At 49.7% G+C, this 19,810-nt stretch overlaps 4 protein-coding genes across 6 annotated transcripts; 3 read left to right on the top strand and 1 right to left on the bottom strand.

The window, feature by feature from the left end:
- The first annotated feature begins 2,402 nt into the window (after positions 1-2,402).
- LOC120694715 (beta-glucosidase 26) lies at positions 2,403-5,396 on the top strand. 2 transcript variants are annotated; one of them, XM_039977925.1, is made up of 11 exons: positions 2,403-2,907; positions 3,001-3,059; positions 3,125-3,200; positions 3,274-3,345; positions 3,488-3,575; positions 3,663-3,906; positions 4,001-4,116; positions 4,282-4,499; positions 4,630-4,667; positions 4,758-4,860; positions 4,940-5,396. In XM_039977925.1, the coding sequence occupies exons 1-11, from the start codon at positions 2,643-2,645 to the stop codon at positions 5,215-5,217; spliced, it is 1,557 nt and encodes a 518-aa protein (XP_039833859.1). In that variant the 5' UTR covers positions 2,403-2,642; the 3' UTR covers positions 5,218-5,396. The 2 variants fall into 2 exon arrangements, with proteins under 2 accessions (XP_039833859.1, XP_039833860.1); XM_039977926.1 differs by having other exon boundaries at positions 2,457-2,907; positions 4,630-4,661.
- Positions 5,397-5,612: 216 nt separating this feature from the next.
- On the bottom strand, positions 5,613-8,135 carry LOC120694716. The gene is made up of 5 exons (XM_039977927.1): positions 7,734-8,135; positions 7,480-7,627; positions 7,026-7,378; positions 6,847-6,916; positions 5,613-5,962 (listed from the first exon to the last, which is right to left on the bottom strand). The coding sequence occupies exons 1-5, from the start codon at positions 7,826-7,828 to the stop codon at positions 5,951-5,953; spliced, it is 678 nt and encodes a 225-aa protein (XP_039833861.1). The 5' UTR covers positions 7,829-8,135; the 3' UTR covers positions 5,613-5,950.
- Positions 8,136-9,835: 1,700 nt separating this feature from the next.
- Positions 9,836-12,714, top strand: LOC120694717 (probable glycosyltransferase STELLO1). Its single transcript, XM_039977928.1, has 3 exons — positions 9,836-11,630; positions 11,721-11,847; positions 11,938-12,714. The coding sequence occupies exons 1-3, from the start codon at positions 10,033-10,035 to the stop codon at positions 12,412-12,414; spliced, it is 2,202 nt and encodes a 733-aa protein (XP_039833862.1). The 5' UTR covers positions 9,836-10,032; the 3' UTR covers positions 12,415-12,714.
- A 141-nt stretch (positions 12,715-12,855) lies between these two features.
- Positions 12,856-16,541, top strand: LOC120694718. 2 transcript variants are annotated; one of them, XM_039977929.1, is made up of 2 exons: positions 12,856-14,627; positions 15,085-16,541. In XM_039977929.1, the coding sequence occupies exon 1, from the start codon at positions 13,557-13,559 to the stop codon at positions 14,625-14,627; it is 1,071 nt and encodes a 356-aa protein (XP_039833863.1). In that variant the 5' UTR covers positions 12,856-13,556; the 3' UTR covers positions 15,085-16,541. The 2 variants fall into 2 exon arrangements, with proteins under 2 accessions (XP_039833863.1, XP_039833864.1); XM_039977930.1 differs by having other exon boundaries at positions 12,856-13,370; positions 13,458-16,541.
- The last annotated feature ends 3,269 nt before the right edge of the window (positions 16,542-19,810 follow it).

Below are 19,810 nucleotides of genomic sequence, written 5' to 3' on the forward strand. Positions count from 1 at the left end.
TAAAATTACAGAGAACGCACAGTCCGCCGTCCGCCGGGCCCGTGTCTCACGTCGTAGTATTGTAGTTTATGCGAGCTTTAGTTGATGCATGTAGTAGTTTTTTTTTTCCTTTAAGTAACATAGTTAAGATAAATCCATCACTTTATTATTTTCGCATAGGTGTCATGGTCTGCAGCTCGTTATTGCACATGGTATATATTTTGAGAATTATACTATGGAGATGCTATTTTAAGTAGTATATTATTTTGGATATCGAAACGAAGCTATTACATTTGTTGTTTATTTTTGTGGTGAGAGAAGGGGTAAGATAGTTTATTAGGGAGGGCGGAGCACAATTAGTCTGATACTTAATGTATTTGCGAAAACATGTTGCGATTAGTAGACGTGTTATTTTTTTTAGAAAGTAGTAGTTATATTAAAATATGACGGGTTATTGTGGAGGTAGCATGAGAAACCATAGAAGAATGGTGATCGAATTGTACGTATAGTGTTGCTATTGTAGTAGTAACGATTGGAACGGATTGTTACATAATTTAAGTAAAATTCGAGGGTCTTTCAATGATAGTTTCTGAGAGAGAGAAAGGACGGCGGGTTGATTTTAAGAAAATGCAGGGGGTCTTTCGGAAAATATTATTGGCCGGGTGGAAGTGGACTGCGGGTTGGTTTTGGCAAAATCTGAGGGTTTTTTTTGAAAATGTCGCTAGAGAGAGAGGGATGGACGGCGGGTTTTATTTCGAGAAAAGTCGAGGGTTTTTTTATAAAATAAGAAAGGAAAGCTCGATCTAGGCCGTCCGCCCGGCCGATCCGACGGCTGGGAAACGTGACCGACGTGGCCACGCTCCCAGGCCAGGGAATCGGCCGGGCTGGGACGCCGATTCGTGTTATAGAGATGGCGCCATTTCCGGACGGGGTCAAGAATTTTAACTGGGTTCAGGCCTCTCCTGAATGATAAGTGTGGGCTGGGCCAAAACCAATCCATGGCCTAATATACTCTGATCTTTTTTTTCTCAGTGCCGCCGCCTTTTGTTTTCTATGACCTGTCCAAAGCCTGGCCCAAAAGCATCCGAAAAGCCTTGTTTAGTTCGTGAAAATGTTTAGGTTTTTGACACTGTAGCACTTTCATTGTTATTTGACAATTAATGCTCAATTATTGACTAATTAGGCTTAAAAGATTCATCTCGTGCTAATTAGTTAAATTGTGTAAGTAATTATTTTTTTCAACTACATATAATGCTCCATACATGTGTCCAAAAATTCGATGTGACGGGTACTGTAGAAAACTTTTTAAGAACTAAACAGGGCCTCGGCTCTTAATTCTTCCATAATTCCTCGTACCAAACAGGCCAAACGGCATACGGAGTATTTTCTTTTTCCAAGAAAACCTGTTATCGTATCCATATTTGTTTCAAACCAAATAAGAAGGAAAGAGGGAAACCGGCAAATTTCTATAGACCCCCCGAGAAACCGGAGTGTGTGTAATCTAAGATTACTGTGGGCACGTGGACCTGTCCCATGGCTTGTCGTAGCATCCGGGTCCCCTGTCCCTCGACCGACTCGTCGATCGCGTGAAATCCTAGTACCAGGCTACCAAGCCGGGGTGTCGGTGGGCGGCAGTGGCACGGCTGCTGGTCCCTCCGCGCCACACCGCGATCTCGTCAAAGCCGACGTGACCTTCCGCGGCGGATCGCGCGCGCCGGCCGCCGCCTCGTCCATTTGCCGGCTGCTCCCGCCGCCCCTCGCTTCGGTTCACCCGGACCCGGTGGTGGCATGGCAGGGGCAGAGGAGGAGGGCTACCATCGTCGACGCAACCGCGTGAGGCGCGAGATCGAGGGGCCTGTCTCTCTCCCTCTCCGTTGTGTGCCGTCGCACGCCAGGACAGACATCGCCGGGCGGCACACATTCTTTTTTGGACGGAGGGAACAGATAGATAGCCCCAAGCTTGCACGCGCACGCGATTGTGGCGCGGGGGGCAAAGGCACCGGTTGATGTGCACGGGACCTGTTTCCCGCTGCGGGCGCGCCCATATCCGGACGGTTGATTGTTCGTTCCTGAGTCTTGACACGATAGCCAATAGCAATGTTCTGAAGTTCGAACATAGTGCGTGGTACTCCTTGTATCCAACTCGCGTCAGTTCAGAGGTTCATTTGGACCAAGGACTGGGCAGGTAATGCCACAAAATTATAAGATTGTCCAGAGATTTTTCGTAGACCACTGGAAAACTGCACGAACGCTGCCAATCATTGAAGCAGTGATTCGATGAGACGACGGGTGGTCCGTCAGTATGGGAAGGAGTGGAGGCAAGCAGAGCTGCGAATGTCAGGAAGATATTTTAGCCCACCAAGAGCATAAACATCCACAGAAAAAAAAACATCGGCAAGCTACAGCGCCCTTGCAATCTACTGTAACTGTGAGCTTCAGGTTTATAGGATGCTTCCAGTTCCAGCTATGCAATCGGCACGCAGCACAAACGCACGACCTGTCGGCGTCAGAGTTCGGAACTCGAGTTGAGCAACAGTCAACTGGAGAGCATGGCTCACCATCTCTCCCCCCCTCGCTCGTCTCTTTTATAAGCCTTCGCCCTCCGGAAGGCACGGCTTGTGTCTCCGGCCTTTCTGCTCTCTCTCCCTCTCCTCTGGAGGTCCATGCAGACAGCCATGAAGAAGCTCATAGCACCGGTGGTAGTGCTAGCGGTGGCACTGGCAGCAGCTCATGTCTTGTTGCTGATGCTGCCGGCGGCGCAATGCTACTGGCTCAACCCGGAGATCTACGACGCCGGCGGGCTCAGCCGCCGCGCGTTCCCGGAGGGGTTCGTCTTCGGGACGGCCGCGTCGGCGTACCAGGTCGAGGGGATGGCCAAGCAGGGAGGCCGGGGGCCCAGCATCTGGGACGCCTTCATCGAGGTGCCAGGTAGTAAGAAGTAGCAGAGTAGCTTACCGTGTATCGAGAAGAAATAATGATGATACTGATACTTGGAGTTGCTGTGTTCTTGTTGGCAAAAAGGGACGATCCCTAACAATGCCACGGCTGATGTGTCGGTCGACGAGTATCATCGATACAAGGTGTGTCATATGCTGTATAGGTGTTCTGAATTTCTGATGTCTGATGGATGCTCTTTGAGGTGTAGGAAGATGTGAACATAATGAAGAACATGGGCTTTGATGCGTACCGGTTTTCGATCTCTTGGTCTAGGATTTTCCCAAGTAAGTGTGCTAAATTCTTAGAATTTTCTTGGGTCACGGGAATTCGTAACGCAGAGCTTTGTATAAAATTTAGATGGAACTGGTAAGGTGAACCAGGAAGGAGTGGATTACTACAACAGGCTCATAGATTACATGATTCAGCAAGGTAAATTTTTCAACCGGCTTGACTAATAACCTTATAAAGAAAACAATCTTTGTGTCAGATTACTGGTTTATGATTCCTAAAGAAAGGATTCTTGGCCATTTTGTTTTTCCAAAAAAAAACGACTGATCTGTTGCTATGTCAGGAATCACCCCATATGCAAACCTCTACCACTATGATCTCCCATTGGCACTCCATGAGCAGTACCTTGGCTGGCTTAGCCCAAAGATTGTGTAAGAATTTCAAACTAGGAACTGGGATATCAAATTTCAACTCATTCAATCGTGTGACTGACACAACTGTATATTGCACTCATGAAGGGAGGCGTTTGCAGACTACGCTGAATTCTGCTTCCAGACATTTGGAGACAGGGTGAAGAACTGGTTTACCTTCAACGAGCCGAGGTGCGTCGCTGCCCTGGGCTACGACAATGGCTTGCACGCACCAGGAAGGTGTTCCGAGTGTGCTGCCGGAGGCAACTCCACGACAGAGCCGTACCTAGTTGCGCACCATCTCATCCTATCTCATGCAGCTGCTGTGAAGCGATATCGCGATAAATATCAGGTGAAAATGGCAAATCAGTTCAATGATTAGAAGCGTGCATCGCACACTGCAATTTTGGTTCAGTTAAAATTTCAGTGGTTCTTCAATTGGACAGCTATACCAAAAGGGGAGGATTGGAATTCTCTTGGATTTTGTGTGGTACGAACCTTTCAGCAACAGCAGTGCAGATCGAGCTGCAGCACAGCGAGCCAGGGACTTCCACCTCGGCTGGTAAAAATCTGAAAAGTACTCCATTCTGGATCAAACATCATTGCTCACCTTAGAAGTTCATTGTACCAGCGACATTGTTACAGTGAATGTTGCTATATTCTTTTGGAGGGAAGCAAACGAACACAGCTCATTCAAAGAGAAAACTGATATTAAATCTTCTTACAGGTTCCTTGACCCCATTATAAATGGATGGTACCCGTACTCAATGCAAGAGATTGTCAAGGATAGGCTGCCATTGTTCAGCGATGAAGAGTCCAGGATGGTGAAAGGCTCCATAGACTACGTTGGCATCAACCACTACACTTCTTACTACATGAAGGACCCTGGGACATGGAACCTGATGCCAGTTAGCTACCAGGATGATTGGCATGTTGGTTTTGTCTGTAAGTTCTGACTCCACAACACCAAATTCTTGAATTCTGGAACGTATTATCACTTTCCACAGTTTCTTGTGCTGCTGTCAACTATGACTAGATGCTCATTCAGTAATATGCTTCTCACATGTTTCTGCAGACGAAAGAAACGGTGTTCCTATTGGCGCTCATGTACGTGTACTACTAGATGCCTACAATATCAAAGGCAGGGAGAACTGAAAGTTGGTTTGCCTCTGATTATGTAACTGCAATTCTTTGATTGTGCAGGCAAACTCCTACTGGCTGTACATTGTACCGTGGGGAATCAACAAGGCTGTCAACTATGTCAAGGAAACCTATGAAAATCCTACAATGATCCTTGCTGAAAATGGTACTCATGAATAACAAATTTTAAGTTCCAAGGAAGAATGATCTCTGGTTTGGTTTTAACCAGTGTTATGCTCTTGCAGGAATGGACCAACCAGGTAACGCCAGTATTACTCAGGGTGTGCATGACACGATAAGAATCCGATATTACAGACACTACATAACAGAGCTCAAGAAGGCGATAGATGATGGCGCCAGAGTTATTGGGTACTTTGCATGGTCACTGCTTGACAACTTTGAGTGGAGGCTTGGTTACACTTCCCGGTTTGGCCTGGTCTATGTGGACTACAAGACACTGAAAAGGTACCCCAAGGATTCAGCTTTCTGGTTCAAGCACATGCTCTCCAAGAAGAGGAGCTAGGATTGCAGACAAGAGGGCCAATGGATTCAGGTGTGACAGAACAGTTCACTCTGTTCATCTAACTCTTAGATGTCAGATTCAGCTTTAAGAAACCGTGAAAATAACTGTACTTCAAGCTCGACACATCTGGATTTGTTAATTGTGGCAATACTAAGGTAATAAAGTGGTATCTTGAAACACCTTGAGCTTCAGTAACCGAACTAGTAGAATCACAGTTACTGGATGACAGGCAGATGACACAAAATACAACATCATCTCCACTCAAAAAATTCAACATCATCAATTCCATACTAACAGACAAGGGCCAAATTAGAATTCCAAAAAATTCAACATCAATTCCATACAAACAGGCAAGGGCCAAATTAGATTTCCATAGCATCCAAGAGGCTGAAATATGAACGCTTAATATTCAGGTATCCAAAAAAATTATATTCGATTATATGATATATCAGCTCAGCATAAATGAACAAAGAAGTTTGATAGATGCATCACTATAATTTTTGTACTAAACTTATATTTAAGATTCTATATCTATATATCTCTCCAATATTTTGTCCAAGAGCTTATCTTCATCGTGCTAACATGACAACTTCCGTAGGAAGGCAAAACTGGGACATTAAGACAACAGGTTACAGAAATTACTAAATACTCTTCAGAAGACAACTTGGCCTCTCCAATAGCCTCACAGTAAACATCCCCATTGCTCTAAACACAACTTAGATAACTTCACCGGTCATTCTGCGACCTGAAATTTCATTCAAAAAGTTAGTATACACGATAAATCATGTGAATTAATAACTATAATACATATTCTGCAAAATTAGAAAAACTCAAGATATGGTTGGAACTGCTATTTGAGCTTGCAACAGTACACTATGCTGTGACAACCATATCACTTTTACAAATTCTACATTTCACTGGTTTGACCTTCCTGGATGTGCATTGGCCGATGTGGTACAGAGGTGATGATTTTAGTAATCAAGAAACAAGAGCTGATAATTCAATCTATAGAATTTTCAGAACTATAAAGTCAAGTAAGATCTTTGTAAAGCAGGGTAAGCACAAATCATTTTCAGCAATTCATCTCAACTTTGGGTCACCACAAAATGCTAATTGCTAACTCTTTCAATCCAAACTTTGCACACTGACACAAGACCATGTGGACCCAGTATCTGAATCTCACAATTCGAAAGCTCTTATCTCACAACTAGTCTCCTGCAAGCATTTTTACAAACTCCAGAGTTAACCAAAATGTGAAAGATATTCAGGGTTTTAACGTTTCTACCAAACAACAATATCTCTGGAATTTGCAGAACTTACAATTTCTGAAAATATTAAAGTCAAGAATGATTAGTGTACACTTAAATCAGGTATAACATTTCATTCTAACTTTCTTACGTCATCCTATGCTGCGCCACTTCATACTAGTGGAGTATAGTATTCCAAGAAGTGAATAGCTAACTGATCACTGTCTCCACTCAAAATTTGCACAATAACACAGGTCTATACAGATCCAATCCCAAATTTCTAAAACCAACTAGCAATCTTCACTCAACAACACATATGAATTTAAAATCCAATTCCAACTACCATACTAGTTTAAGTACTCTGCACGAATTTCACATATACCATATAAACATACGGATCCAAGGGGCCACCAGTGCCTGCTCGCCGCAAGCCCCCCTTCTGCTTCAGCAGCCTGCAAATTTGGCACGATCGGAAGCAAGCAGATACACATGTTCAGGCAGCAATCAGGCAACCATTTCAAAACCGCTTCAAAGGGGTGTTGGAGGCAAAGTCCAGCTCACCAGCGTATCGCTTTGCTCGTCCCGGAGTTGTCCCCAACCGCGGCGCGGATATCGTTCTCCGTGGCCGGCCCAGCTTGCGACCGCGAAAACCACTGCATGATCACGTCTGCCCTCCTCGGCGGCTTCTCACCACCCCCACAATCACTCGCCCGCGGAGGCCGGCGGCATCTACCCGACGTGGCCGTGGAGCCCACGGACGCGGCGGCCGTGACGATGCTCCCCTCGCTGGCCACCGCGCTGCTCCTCTCGCTCTGGTCCTCGTCGTCGTTGTAGCTGTCGATATCGATCCACACACCCTTCCGCTTATTCTCCGCCCCGCTGTGGAACAGCGTGCTTGTGGCCTCGGCGAGCACCTGGAGCCAACGAGCAGAGCCATCAGTATTCAGTGCGTAACTGCGGAAGAGGCGGCTTGCAATCGCGCGCTGATCAGCAATCGAGGAATCGGATTGCTCACCTTAGGGTTGATGCGGCGGAGGGAGGCGACGACGGCGAGCACGCGGAGGGGATCGACGGGGCGGCCGCGCCTTGCCGAGTCGGAAACGCACGACCTCGCTGACGTGCAGGAGTAGGAGGAGGAGCCCGAGTTACAGGAGAGCTCGTCGCTGCATTGTGGAGATGCGCCCCGTAACGGAGGGTCAGGTCGATTAAATTGCAACGACGGAGTGCGTGCAATTCGGCGGTACGACGAGAGGAAGGGGAGGAACGTACCTGAGAGCGGGAGGAGGCGGAGGCGAGGAGTCGGCGAGGAAGAGGAGGGCGCTGGCCCCGGAGACGTCCGCGAAGGTGGGGTAGTCCGTTCCCATGCCGCCGACGAACCGGCAAATGAGGAGGTGAGGTGTGGTCGCCGGAGTGGAGGCGGGGGTTGCCCGGGCCGGGCTGGGATTTTGTTGGGGAATTTTTCGAAAAGTTTCGGTGGTGTGGGCGTGAGGCTGACAGGGGCGAGCAGCGCCATTTTGAATTTTTCAAGCGTCTAGGAGAGGCGTGCGTTACTGGTCTGAATCGAGAGACTAACCCGGCCCATGCCATCGAAGGCAACCTTACTGGGCCAAATCGAGAGACTAACTCGGGCCATGCCATTGAAAGCGGATAAAGGTCTGCTGCAGGCGAAAGAGGCGGTTTTTTTATTTTTTTATTTTTTATTTTCGTTTTTTTCAAAAATATATTTTCGATTCGGAAATTTACAGAAATATACCCCGGTCGGAACGCTGCCGGGCGGCCGAGACCTGGCCGCCGGGCAACGGGGCGGCAGGGGCATTTTTGAAAAAAAATTCGCGGAGAAAATTACGCGCAGGTCCCTGGGGGCCGGCCGCCCAGCAACGGGGCGGCCGGCTCTGGCCGCCCGGCTGCGGGGGCGACCGGCCGTAATTTTTGCAATTTAGCTTTTTTCGCGAAAGAATTTCACATATGTGCCTTTTTTTGTAACTTTTTTGCAGAAATAGACCCTGGGGTCGGCGCCGTAATATGTGGCGCCGAGATAACACGTCTTGGCGCCACAGATCACGGCACCGAGGTGCCATGCACGCACAAACAATCTAGTGAATCTTCGAACTTGCCTTTAATATTTTCGGACCTTTTTAGGAGACTAGAATACTGTGAACCACACATCAAATATAACGGTAAGAATTAAGAACTAAAAACTGCATTACACAATGTAAACCATAGGAATTACATCATAATACAACGTTAAGGAAACACACATCAGACATGCAGTGGCATGGCAGAACCCGTTGCAACTACGGTAAACAGATTATGAAATAAGCTAACATGTCTCAGGTAATTTAAAAAAAAACACAACAAACACAACGATTTATAATAATTTCTAAGATTTTCTAACGATTTATAATAATTTCTAATATTTTCTAACATTTTATAAATTTTCTAATATTATCTTGCAATTTTTAAGATTAATTAATTAGATTGCTAATGTATTATATCAACGCTAATCACTACAAGTAACTACATCTAAATGTACCACTAATCAGTCCTAATAATAATTAAACTGATTGCTAATATATTGTTTCAACAAAATAGTTTCTATAATTTTCTACAATTTTCTAACATTTTCTACAATTTTCTAACATTTTCTACAATTTTCTAATATTATCTTGCAATTTTTTTTGATTTTCTAATATTTCTCTAACTATTTTCTAGTATTTTTTAATACTAAATCTAACACTAAAGGTACTATATCAACGCTAATCACTATAAGTAACTGCACCTAAATGTACCACTAATTACTACTAACAATAATTGAACTTATTGCTAATCTACTGTTTAAAAAAATAATTACAACATAATCTATTTATAAAATGTAGAAAATTTTAGTTACCTACAGTCGCCGGCTTGAAAATACGGCAGGGCTTCGCCGCTTTGCCTCTCCCTCACCCCTCCTCTCCCTCCCTCCCTCTCTTTTCTTTTTTTTTTCTGGATTTTTAGTGAGCCAAATGAGGGGATGAGGGGCAGCCAACACCTTATAGGGTTAGGGGGCGGTCGCCCCGCAGACTGGTGGCCGGGGCCGGCCGCTCCTCTGCCGGGCGGCCTGGAGGGCTGGCCGCCCCGCTGTCGGGCGACCGGTCCTCCAGAGACCTCGGCGCAATTTTTTGTCGACTTTTTTTTGCAGATAAGCCCCTGCCGCCCGGCTGCCGGGCGGCCAGGTCCCGGCCGCCCGGCAGCGGGGCGGCCGGGGTATATTCATGTAAATTTCGAACACGAAATTTTTTTTTTTTGTAAAAAACGAAAATAAAAATAAAAAAATAAAAAAACCGCAGCGAAAGAGGCCCGCAGTTCGGTCCAAATCCATTTCCGTTGCAGCCTACTTCCACACACAGTCCACGCCTTCCGCGTTCCGGTCCCCTCGCCGGCCGGAGTGCCGACCACATCGGCTGCGCCACCACCGAGGCGCCGCGGCCGTCGCGCTTGAGCCGGCGGGGTTGACTCTCCGCCACCACCTGCCTAGGCCCTTTCCCTCCCCGACCCCGCGCCAACGCCGAGCAGCGACCACGCCCAAATGCCACCGCGCGCCTCCCCCACCTCCGCCCCCAAGCGCGTCGTCTACGTCCTCCTCGCCGCGCTCGCCTCGGCGCCCTTCCTTCTCCTCCTCCTCTACGGCGGCGCCTCCCCCTCCGCGCTCTGCCCCGCCTCGTTCCGCGCCCCACGCCGCCTCCCCTACCCGTCCGTGCTCTGGTCCCGCGTGCCCCCACTCCCGGCGCTCCCCACCTCGCCGCACCCGGCTCTCCGCGCCTCCCGCTGGATCGTCTTCTCCGCGTCGCCGCACGCCCCGAAGCACCGCCCGCTGCGGGCGGTCCCCGGATGGCTGCTCCTCGCCGTCGCCGACGAGGCGACCCCAGCGGACTGGTCCCACCCGGGCTCTGTGCTGCTCACGCTCGCCGACCAGGCCCGCCTCGGCTTCCGCTCCGTCGCCTTCCTCCCCGCGCGGGGCCCGGCGCGCAAGGCCGCGGCGTACCTCTTCGCCGTGCAGCGCGGGGCGCGGGTCATCTACGACGCGGACGCGCGCAACGCCGTCCTGGGTGGGAACCTCACCAAGCACTTCGATGTTAATCTGGACCGGCGGCAGGGAGGCGCCGTGCTGCTGCAGTATAGCCACGATGATCCTAACCGGACGGTCGTGAACCCGTTCGTGCACTTTGGGCAGCCGTCGATCTGGCCGCGGGGTCTGCCGCTGGAGAAGGCCGGGGAGGCGGATGCTGAGGAGTTCTACACTGAGATATTCAGCGGTGGGCAATTCATACAGCAGGGAATGTGCAATGGCCTTCCAGATATTGACGCAGTGTTCTACTTCACACGGAAGTCATCAGAAATGGAGGCATTCGATTTCCAGTTTGATGTGGATGCACCCAAGGTTGCACTGCCTCAGGGCATGATGGCACCTGTCAACTCTGTTAACACATTGTTCCACTCACCGGCATTCTGGGGGCTTGCATTGTCGGTCTCGGTGAGTCCAATGGCATCGGATGTCATACGTGGATACTGGGCGCAGAGGATACTATGGGAGATTGGAGGGTACCTAGTGGTCTATCCACCAACGGTACACCGGATTGATAATGTGCATGCTCACCCATTCGATGATGAGAAGGATATCCATGTCAATATAGGGAGGTTGATAAAGTTCCTAATGGAGTGGCGATCCAGTAAGCGGACACTGTTTGAGCGTATTCTTGATTTGAGCTATGCAATGACAGAGGAAGGGTTCTGGGGTGAAAAGGATTTGCATTTCATGGCTGCGTGGCTGCAAGATCTGGTTGCTATTGGGTACCGGCAACCACGGTTGCTGTCACTGGATATTGACCGGCCAAGGGCAACAATTGGACATGGGGACAAGAAGGAGTTTGTCCCCAAGAAGCTGCCTTCAGTGCATCTTGGGGTTGAGGAGATTGGAGAAGTAAGCACTGAGATCGGCAATCTTATAAAGTGGAGGAAGCATTTTGGTGATATTGTGCTCATAGTGCATTGTACTGAACCTGTGGACCGAATTGCACTAGAGTGGAGGCTACTTTACGGTCGGATATTTCGTGCAGTTGTTATTCTTTCAGAACAAAGTAATTCTGATCTTGTTGTAGACTTCAGCAACTTGGCACAAGCCTACAAGTGAGTGAAAATAGCTTACTGATTGCTGCATCCAGTAAGACTTCATTCCCTTGAAGTTTGTCAACGCTTACTGATAATTTTTCATTGCAGGTACCTTCCAAAGGTGTTTGATCGGTTTGCAGGTGCTCAAGGATTTCTCTTCCTTCAGGATCATATGGTCCTCAATTACTGGAACCTCTTAAATGCTGATAAGGATAAGCTCTGGATAACCAACCAGGTGCATATCCATGTCATGTTTTCTAGAACTGTATACACAAAATAAAGAACTTCTGAAGTTTTTGATATGATCAAATTAACCCCTCCTTAGGTGAAGGAATCATGGTCAGATGTGCCTCTGCAAGGTAACAAAATTGAGTGGTTTGTGAACCAAGGAGGTATGGTTAAAAAGGCAATTGACACTTTCCAACCTCATTATCAAACTAATTACAGAAGAAGTGTTGGGGAAAATAAGATAGTTCATTGCAGTAGTGAGCTATTTTACATACCTCAACGGCATATTGGTGACTTCTCATATCTTGTTAAAGCTATTGGAAGCCTAGACATTCATCACAGTATTGCAGTCCCCATGCTATTCCTTGCAATGGATTCACCTAGCAACTTTGAATCCAAAGCTCTGACAAAACTTGTCTATAGGGCAGATCTGCCATGGAATACCACTTCCTTATCAATTTATACTGCTAAAGCGGATGCAGTGTACCCATTGAAGATTCGGAATGAGATAGAATTTGTAAAGCTAATCAGAGTAATGGCTTCAGGAGATCCATTGCTTATGGAATTAGTCTGATCAAGGGTTCCACTAATTTTCTTTTGAAAAGATGGGTTGGAAAGGGAAAGCAAAACAATATTCAGGATACTTTTTTTCCCCTTTTTTTTCCACCTATCAGCTGTAACTGCAATTTAACATCCACCTTACTAGCAACGATAATCTAGTGTCACTTGATCTCAATTTACATGTACAATCAGAGAATAAAAACTTTCTTTCATGTGTTGGAATGTTGGCATTTCAAGTCCTGAGGTGCTCTCATTTTGTTAATTGGAGGCCTAAAGGGAAAAGAAAACAATGTCCAAGATACTGTTTCGTTCCCGTTTTGTCCTGCATTTCAGCTGTAAGTTCAATTTAACACCCATCTTTTTTTTATCAAAATAATCTACTGCAACTTGACCTCAGTGTGTACATGTACAATCAAATAACAGAAAGTCTTTATCATTATCAAAAAAAATCATTTTGTTGAAGTGGAACATTCTCAATTTCAAGTACAAAGTGCTCTCATTTGAGAAAACAATTCTCCTCCGACTGCTCCTGCGGATGCCTGCGCAGCGCACATGTAGCTCGTGTTCATCTCTCCTGGCTCGTTCAGTTCAGCAACCTACGGCACGCATCAGCGCCATGGTTGGGCCGGACTGGGCCGCAGGATAAGGCACAGCTGGGGTGGGGAGAGAGAGAGAGAGAGAGAGAGAGAGAGAGAGAGAGAGAGAGAGAGAGAAGAGAGCCAAGCCGTAGACGTAGCACGCTACGGATTTGGCGGTGACGAAACAACTCAGATATAAGAGTTTTTCGAGAGGGATTACAGAGAAGAGTTTCAGAAACAAGAGGAGATTAGAAAAGAGGCGAACTCTAGGGGCGAAAGAGAGAAGAGGCGGGGAGCTGAGCACAGGAAGATCAATCGATTCGGTCGGCCTCCCCCGCCGAGAAGCTCGGATCCGGCGGTTTACATGCACGCACTCTTCGATTGTGAATCAGTTTCGGAATCCAACTCCTCTTCGATTGCAACACTGCTGCAGAACCCTCTCTATATTATTCTAAAAAGGTTTGCTTTGCATCGGCAGATCGATCCATAAGCAAGTTAGAGGGGAGGCATCCAATCCACCAGCCGTCGCAATTGCAGATCATCGGTAGGTGCCCCGGCCAGCAACAAAGGAAGAAATATGCCTAAGCGGCAGGGGCAGGAGTCCCAAAACCAGCGCCGCGGTGGCGATTTGGACGGCAAAAGGTCACGACCAGCCCGGCGGCGGAAGCACCTCTATCTGATTTTGGATGACTGGGAGAAGGGGTTCAGCGTCCACAAGATCGACACCGACGATTTCGACTCGGACTCCGACGACGACCCGGACGCCGGCGCTGCCGTTGCAGGGCACCTCCCGGACCCTCCGGCGCTGCGGCTGGCGTCACCAGGGGACGCTGACATGCTCTTCGCCGCCGCTGGCAGCAAGATCTTCATCGTTACTGATGCACGCTATGGACAGACCCCTGCCCTCGTCTACGACGCCGAGACAGCAGGACTGGCTATCGGCCCTGCCGTTCCTGCGCAGCTGCAATGTGGCTTCAGCATCATCGTGTCTGCCCGTGAAATGATCTATGCATTTTCACCTCCGACCTGCAACAAACAGCACTCCTTTGATGCGATGTCATGCGCACCCATCGGCAGGCATGATCCAGACGAGCAGGGCTGGTCCTGGAGGAGCCTGCCGGCACCGCCGCCGCCGTTCGACGCCTACGACATCATTACCTCCTATGCCGTGCACTCGGACGGCCTCACCATCTTCATTACCACATCCTACCGCGATCGCCCGGGCCTCCAGAAGAGGACCTGCTCCTTCAACACCAAGTACCGTGTGTGGAGGTGGCACCCCTGGGTTCTGCCTTTCGAAGACCAAGGTTACTGTAACACCTGTCCGGATACTCCGGCCGTAGGCCCGAATACTCCGGACATGGAGTTCTTAGTTCATATAATTTTTGTCCACGGGGCCCACAATCATTTAAATAGAAAACATAACTCTCTCTCTCCCTCACTTTCACTCTCTCCCGTTACCTCTCTCTCCCTCACTTCCCTCACAAGCTCTCCCTCTCCCCCAAATCCCAAACTCCAAATCCCCCACCCCGAATCAATCTCAAGACCAAGGAGACTTCGAATCCGCGTGGAGGGCCATCTTCCCCGCGAGCTCCTCCCAAGGGTGCCTTGGATTTCAAGTTCTTCGCGCACGAAAAGCTCATCCTAGGTATTCAAACTTGTGCCGTCCCGATCTATGTTTCTAGGAGGTTCTAAGTGATTTCTTTTGGTCAATCAACTCTATATGCACCCCTCAACTAGGATCTAAAAGGGTTTTGATTTTGGTGGGTTGGTTTTGTCAAAAATCAAGATTTCAGTTTTTTGGGCGAAAATGCTGTCGGGTCCGGAGACTCCGGGTATAAACCCGGATACTCAGGGTTTTGGAACACTCCGGGCGAAACTCTGGGTATAAGCCCGGATACTCCAGGTTTGGGACACTCCGGGGGAAACTCCGGGTATAGGCCGGAAACTCCGGACTTGGGGGTCCGGATACTCCGGATTTTTGGGAAATATTTTGGGCCTGGGAGTGCAATTTTTGTGTAAATTACTAGTAGTCGTATCTAGTCATTGGCTATTTTAAGATTTCAACCCATGCATGCATTCTCATATCATTTGCATACGTGTAGACGCCGCCTTCGAGGGAGCCGTGTACGAGGTGATCGCCGAGCCACAGGAGCAGCAGGGGCAAGTTCAGCAGGAAGAACGGCGTGAGCACCCGGCCCAAGGCCCAGCTGAGCCCAGTGTCGAGCAGCAGCCCGAAGGCAAGCCCCGGTGCACATCCTATTATGTTAAATTATGACACATATATACGTAACTATTACCTGTGCATTAGGTTTAGGAAATTGTTTGGAAACCTAGTTGCATGATCCCTAGGATTCCCGGAGTTATACTAGTATGTATAGGACGATAGAAGTGCTATGCTTAATGGGTTTTCGGTAGAAGACGAGTGATAACTCGCGAGATATAGGATGTTTAGAAGGCGAGTAATCTCCGGATTACTCGCGAAAGTTGAGATATAATTATATTCCAGTACATGGGATGTTGATTTCGAGATGGATAAAATGGAGAATATAGACCGGACGGGGAAAGATGAGGATGTTTAGGTATGGCAGCAGGACAGGGTTCTTGGTTGTCTTAGCCCTGTCTGTGTCGATTAAGGACCGGTCGTTGTGGTAGTGCTGATCGGGGATTGAATTGTATTAACCGCATGCCGGGAGTAGGAGGTAGTCGAAACCGGTAAGCCTAGTACTGCCTCGCTTCGAAAGTACAGAACTTCATCACCACCCTTAGGGCGAGTCGAGTAGTCGCGGAGAAACGGGATGCATATGTTTACTTTTGGTGGTCTCTCGTTGAGCTCGGCTGACTATATGTAGGTGGGGCGGTTCTGTAGTTCGAGGCGGGGAGGGGAAGGGTTGGTGCGTGTGGTCCAACGGGGCTTACTCGTGCCGTGTTGGTTAGGTCCACCTTGCAAGGTTAAATCGGATCGATTCGCCGTGTCTCGCGGTTATGAGGGCCTCGATCTCTTTGTCGCCTCGTAGAAATGAATTAGAGATGTTAGTGATAAATAATGGAACTACTTTGTATTATTATTGCAATGCTCCAACATGATTGTTGTAGATAGGCCAACATTAGATGAGAGTCTGTATAAAACATGCGGTTAAACCATTGAAAGTAAGGATCCAACTATAGATGCTTTTCTGCAAAAACAACTCACCTGCCAGAAAGTCGTGCATGTCTAGATATGTGGGCTAAGTTATACCCACTGGTCGGGTAAGTCTTGCTGAGTATTAGTTGCTCAGGGCTTTGTTGGAAAAATGATTTCAGGACCCGCACATGTAGACTTCTGTCCGTGTTGCGCCAAGTTTGTTCGACTGGACGCGGATGGGTGGAACGTCGAGGACTCAGGCGCGTAGCTTTGGAGTGTATGGGATTGCACACTCGTGGGCTGAGTGTGTAATTTCATTTCCATTCTTATGTGCTGTAGTTGGCAGATTCCATGTTCATAAAACTTTGTATAAAGGGCAGTCACACTTGTATATTATTATGTATTTCGAACTCGGTTTGTAAACTAAATGTTTCATAAGAGTTTGTTGTTTATATTTTTAAGTACTGTGTGGTGCTCGTACCATCTGCGCTCATCTTCGTGTGAGACCACTGGTGTTGTTTCGATCGGGACGTGGGTTGAGAAATGATCGCCAAATTAAGCCGTTAAGCTAATGCGCTCGATGTGTTCAAATGACGGTCATTACGCTTAATTAGAGTTTTAATTTGGCGATTCCGTCACAGTTACTTTGACAAGGAGCTAGATGCGTGGGTTGGGCTTCACAAGGATGGGTACATTTGTTCCTGCGAGCTTCCCTCTGATATTGGCAGCGAAACTCCAATAGAGCTTGGAACAATGCAATTGGATTGGCAGATTACGGATGACAAATTTTTTCGCAAGGAAACTGAGAGGCACTCGAGGGATTCTCTCACCTACTTGGGCAGAAGCAAGTTTTGCCTTCCCGAGAGTGTGACGCGCAAGAGAGCCAAGGCGAAGTACCCCTTGGGTGGCGATGATGACGGCTGTGTGCTACGTCTCACTATGTTTGGCCTCAAGTACAGTAGCAAGGGAGAGCTGCGCGTCACGAATCACAAGTCGTCGCGCTCCTACCGAGTAACTAGGCATACAGATTTCTTTTCTCCCGTGGCATTTTGGTTGTAGAAACTCGCTTCATATCTCTTACTACGATTTGGGCAACAAATTAGGGTACCTCGTTGTGCCACGTCATCAAAACAAAATTGTGGCCGTCGATCTGACGACCAACGGCCAGCGGCTGGCCGAGCCCCTCCTCCCCGCGGGCCGCTCCTCGCAGCCGCTGGCTGAGGGCACCCCCGCCGGATCCTCGCAGCGCCGGCCCGAGCCTTCTCGCACCCGCAGAAAAAGGAGCAGCGGCCGTGCGCAGCCTGCGCGCCGCCACCGGCCGCCGCTGGATGCCGCCCTCGCCCGTTGTGCCCGCGCTGCCCTCCCCCGCCGCCCGACCCGCACTGCCCGAGCTCCGTCCGCAGGGGAATGGGGGAGGGAGGGAAAGAGAGGAAGGCCCGGCGTTGCCGCAGATCCACGCCGCCGCGTGCAGAAGGGCGGAGCTCGACGCTGCAGCTCGCCGCCGCGACCGCGCCCACGCAACGCCCGCGCAGCGCCGACCGCGCCGCGGAGGGAGGCCGCCAAGCTCGAGGTGCGCCGGTGAAGAAGGAGGGGGGAGGAGGAGCAGGCAGGACCCGCGCCGCGCCGCGCCGCGCCGCCAGAGCTCGTAGCCCATTCGACGTCGTCCGGCCCCGATGCGCTCGAGGCAAGAGCGGATTCGCGCCGGCCCGAAGCCGAGGCAGCGGCGGCGGAGCACCGAAGACGGTGCGGCGTGGACGATCTGCGGGGGCAGCGCCGCATGGACGAGCCGTGGGGACGGCGGAGGCCAGATCCGGCTGCCGCCGCCACGACCCAAGCTCGCCGCGCCGGCCGCACCAGCCTCCACCCGTCCGGTCGTCGGGCTGGCCTCGGCTGACGCGGCACGCTGGAGCCACCCTCGCCCTGGCCACCTCGCTGGGGTGTGCTAGCCCGGCCGCTGGCTTGGCCTGGCTGGCGCCATGGCGGAGGAGAGCGGAGTCGAGCTGCCCGTCGGCCAGTCGTGCTGAGCCGCCGCGCGCCCCCGGCCCCGGAGCATCGTGCCATCCTGGCCGGGCCGGGGCCTGGGCTCGGATGGGAGCCACTCGACGCCGCTTCAGACACCCCGCGCGCAGAGCTCGGCGTGCATGGGGTTCATCCTCTGCTCCAATGGCACCTTTTGCCTTCAAAGTCCTGCTGCCGGCGTCAGTGTGGCTGACGACACGGGCAGGAAGAACGCGCACGTCCCGAGTAGCAGCTGCCTGTCCCCAGTCCAGCAGACGGCGATGCGGTCGCGACCTCCTCGCGGGCGAACGGGCGGAGGCTCCGCACGGCGGCGCGGCACGGCCGTGGGCGTGGACGCGCGCGGTGTGGGGCTCCGTGCGAAGGCCGGCATCGTCGAGGACGCGCGCGCGAGCTCGGTGTGAAGGCCTGCGGGGTCCCGGACGCGTGAGCGCAGGCACTCAGGTGAAGGGCGGCGGCTTCCATGGCAGCTCGTAGGCTCCTCCACCCATGCGAATCAAGTGGATAAGGTCCCGACGGGCCAGAGCCAACTGAGGCAATGATGCTAGGGGCATTTTAGTCCTTTTAGGTCATGTTCTCTCACCTCGTAGATTGCAAATGAGTTGTTTTATAGAACCAATGTGCCACACACAAAATTTATTATGTTCTACAGAGTAAATCTAGAAGTGAAGTGCGCAGCGCACAATACAACATTCTGAGAGTGTCCTTGAAAGCATCTAGGCCTCTAATTTGAGTTTTGGTAATTAATGACAATGATTTGTGGATTAATGATTTCATTTGAGATAATAAGTATAGGTTGATTCACAGATGAAAGAGATTTGATTGTGAACGTGTGGAGTTTTGGAGATGATGAGCAAAGCTCGGGCTTAAGGCAAAGGTATAAAATAGGGGTTTTGTATTTTACCGGTCACAAGGTGCTTAGTGGATGAAAAGTGACCGGATTTGTTGGATAGATAGCCGTAATATCAAGAGGGGTCGTGCTTTGACGGGTCGTTAGTGCCATTTTGCTCAAAATATCTAGGTGCATGCATGAGGGCTAACGACGTTTTGAAAAGATTTGAAAAAGATCAAGTTTGAGAGCTGACTGCACAAGCGCAGACAGTCCGCTCCATGGAGCGCGGACGGTCCGCACTCGTACCAGAGAGCATGTTTGCCTCTGGTGGAAATTAGATGTGACTAGCGGACAGTCCGGCCCAAGTGGGCGGACGGTCCGCAGCTCTCACTCAATTTGTACCAGAGAGGGTGTTTTCTCTGATTGAGGTTATGACCTATGCGGCAGACGGTCCGTCCCTGGGGCGCGGACGGTCCGCCGGCTATTTGACAGTTTGTACCAGAGACATTGTTGTCTCTGGTGGATTTCAAGAATGAACTGCGGACGGTCCGCCAGGACTGTAACGGTTAGTTCTGACACGCATTAAATGCACTCTGACTCACTGGTTTATAACGGCGGATGGTCCGGTTTTTGAAACACGGACGGTCCTCGACTTCGCAGAAAAGAGTGTAACGGCTAGTTTTTGAAGGGATGTCTATATATACCCAATGCCCGGCCATTGGGTCTCTCTCTTGGCCATTTGGACTGCATACTTGAAACTATAGAGCTAAGACATCCCTCACACACACACTTGCTTAGATATTGCATTCTTGAGGGTGTGAGGGCTTTCTAGTGCATTGCATCAAGAGTTTGAGCTTTG

This window comes from Panicum virgatum, chromosome 2K (assembly GCF_016808335.1).
Source record: "Panicum virgatum strain AP13 chromosome 2K, P.virgatum_v5, whole genome shotgun sequence".
NCBI lineage: Eukaryota > Viridiplantae > Streptophyta > Magnoliopsida > Poales > Poaceae > Panicum > Panicum virgatum.

Bases quoted from the DNA above. Each gene is read 5' to 3' on its own strand.
- LOC120694715 (XM_039977925.1), top strand. From the start codon at position 2,643: ATGCAGACAGCCATGAAGAAGCTCATAGCACCGGTGGTAGTGCTAGCG. The intron at 3,201-3,273 runs GTAAGTGTGCTA...TATAAAATTTAG, and splicing joins TTGGTCTAGGATTTTCCCAA to ATGGAACTGGTAAGGTGAAC. The intron at 3,346-3,487 runs GTAAATTTTTCA...TTGCTATGTCAG, and splicing joins AGATTACATGATTCAGCAAG to GAATCACCCCATATGCAAAC.
- LOC120694716 (XM_039977927.1), bottom strand. From the start codon at position 7,828: ATGGGAACGGACTACCCCACCTTCGCGGACGTCTCCGGGGCCAGCGCC. The intron at 7,628-7,733 runs GTACGTTCCTCC...TCCACAATGCAG, and splicing joins CCGCCTCCTCCCGCTCTCAG to CGACGAGCTCTCCTGTAACT. The intron at 6,917-7,025 runs GTGAGCTGGACT...CCAAATTTGCAG, and splicing joins ACGAGCAAAGCGATACGCTG to GCTGCTGAAGCAGAAGGGGG.
- LOC120694717 (XM_039977928.1), top strand. From the start codon at position 10,033: ATGCCACCGCGCGCCTCCCCCACCTCCGCCCCCAAGCGCGTCGTCTAC. The intron at 11,631-11,720 runs GTGAGTGAAAAT...TTTTCATTGCAG, and splicing joins AACTTGGCACAAGCCTACAA to GTACCTTCCAAAGGTGTTTG. The intron at 11,848-11,937 runs GTGCATATCCAT...ACCCCTCCTTAG, and splicing joins AGCTCTGGATAACCAACCAG to GTGAAGGAATCATGGTCAGA.
- LOC120694718 (XM_039977929.1), top strand. From the start codon at position 13,557: ATGCCTAAGCGGCAGGGGCAGGAGTCCCAAAACCAGCGCCGCGGTGGC.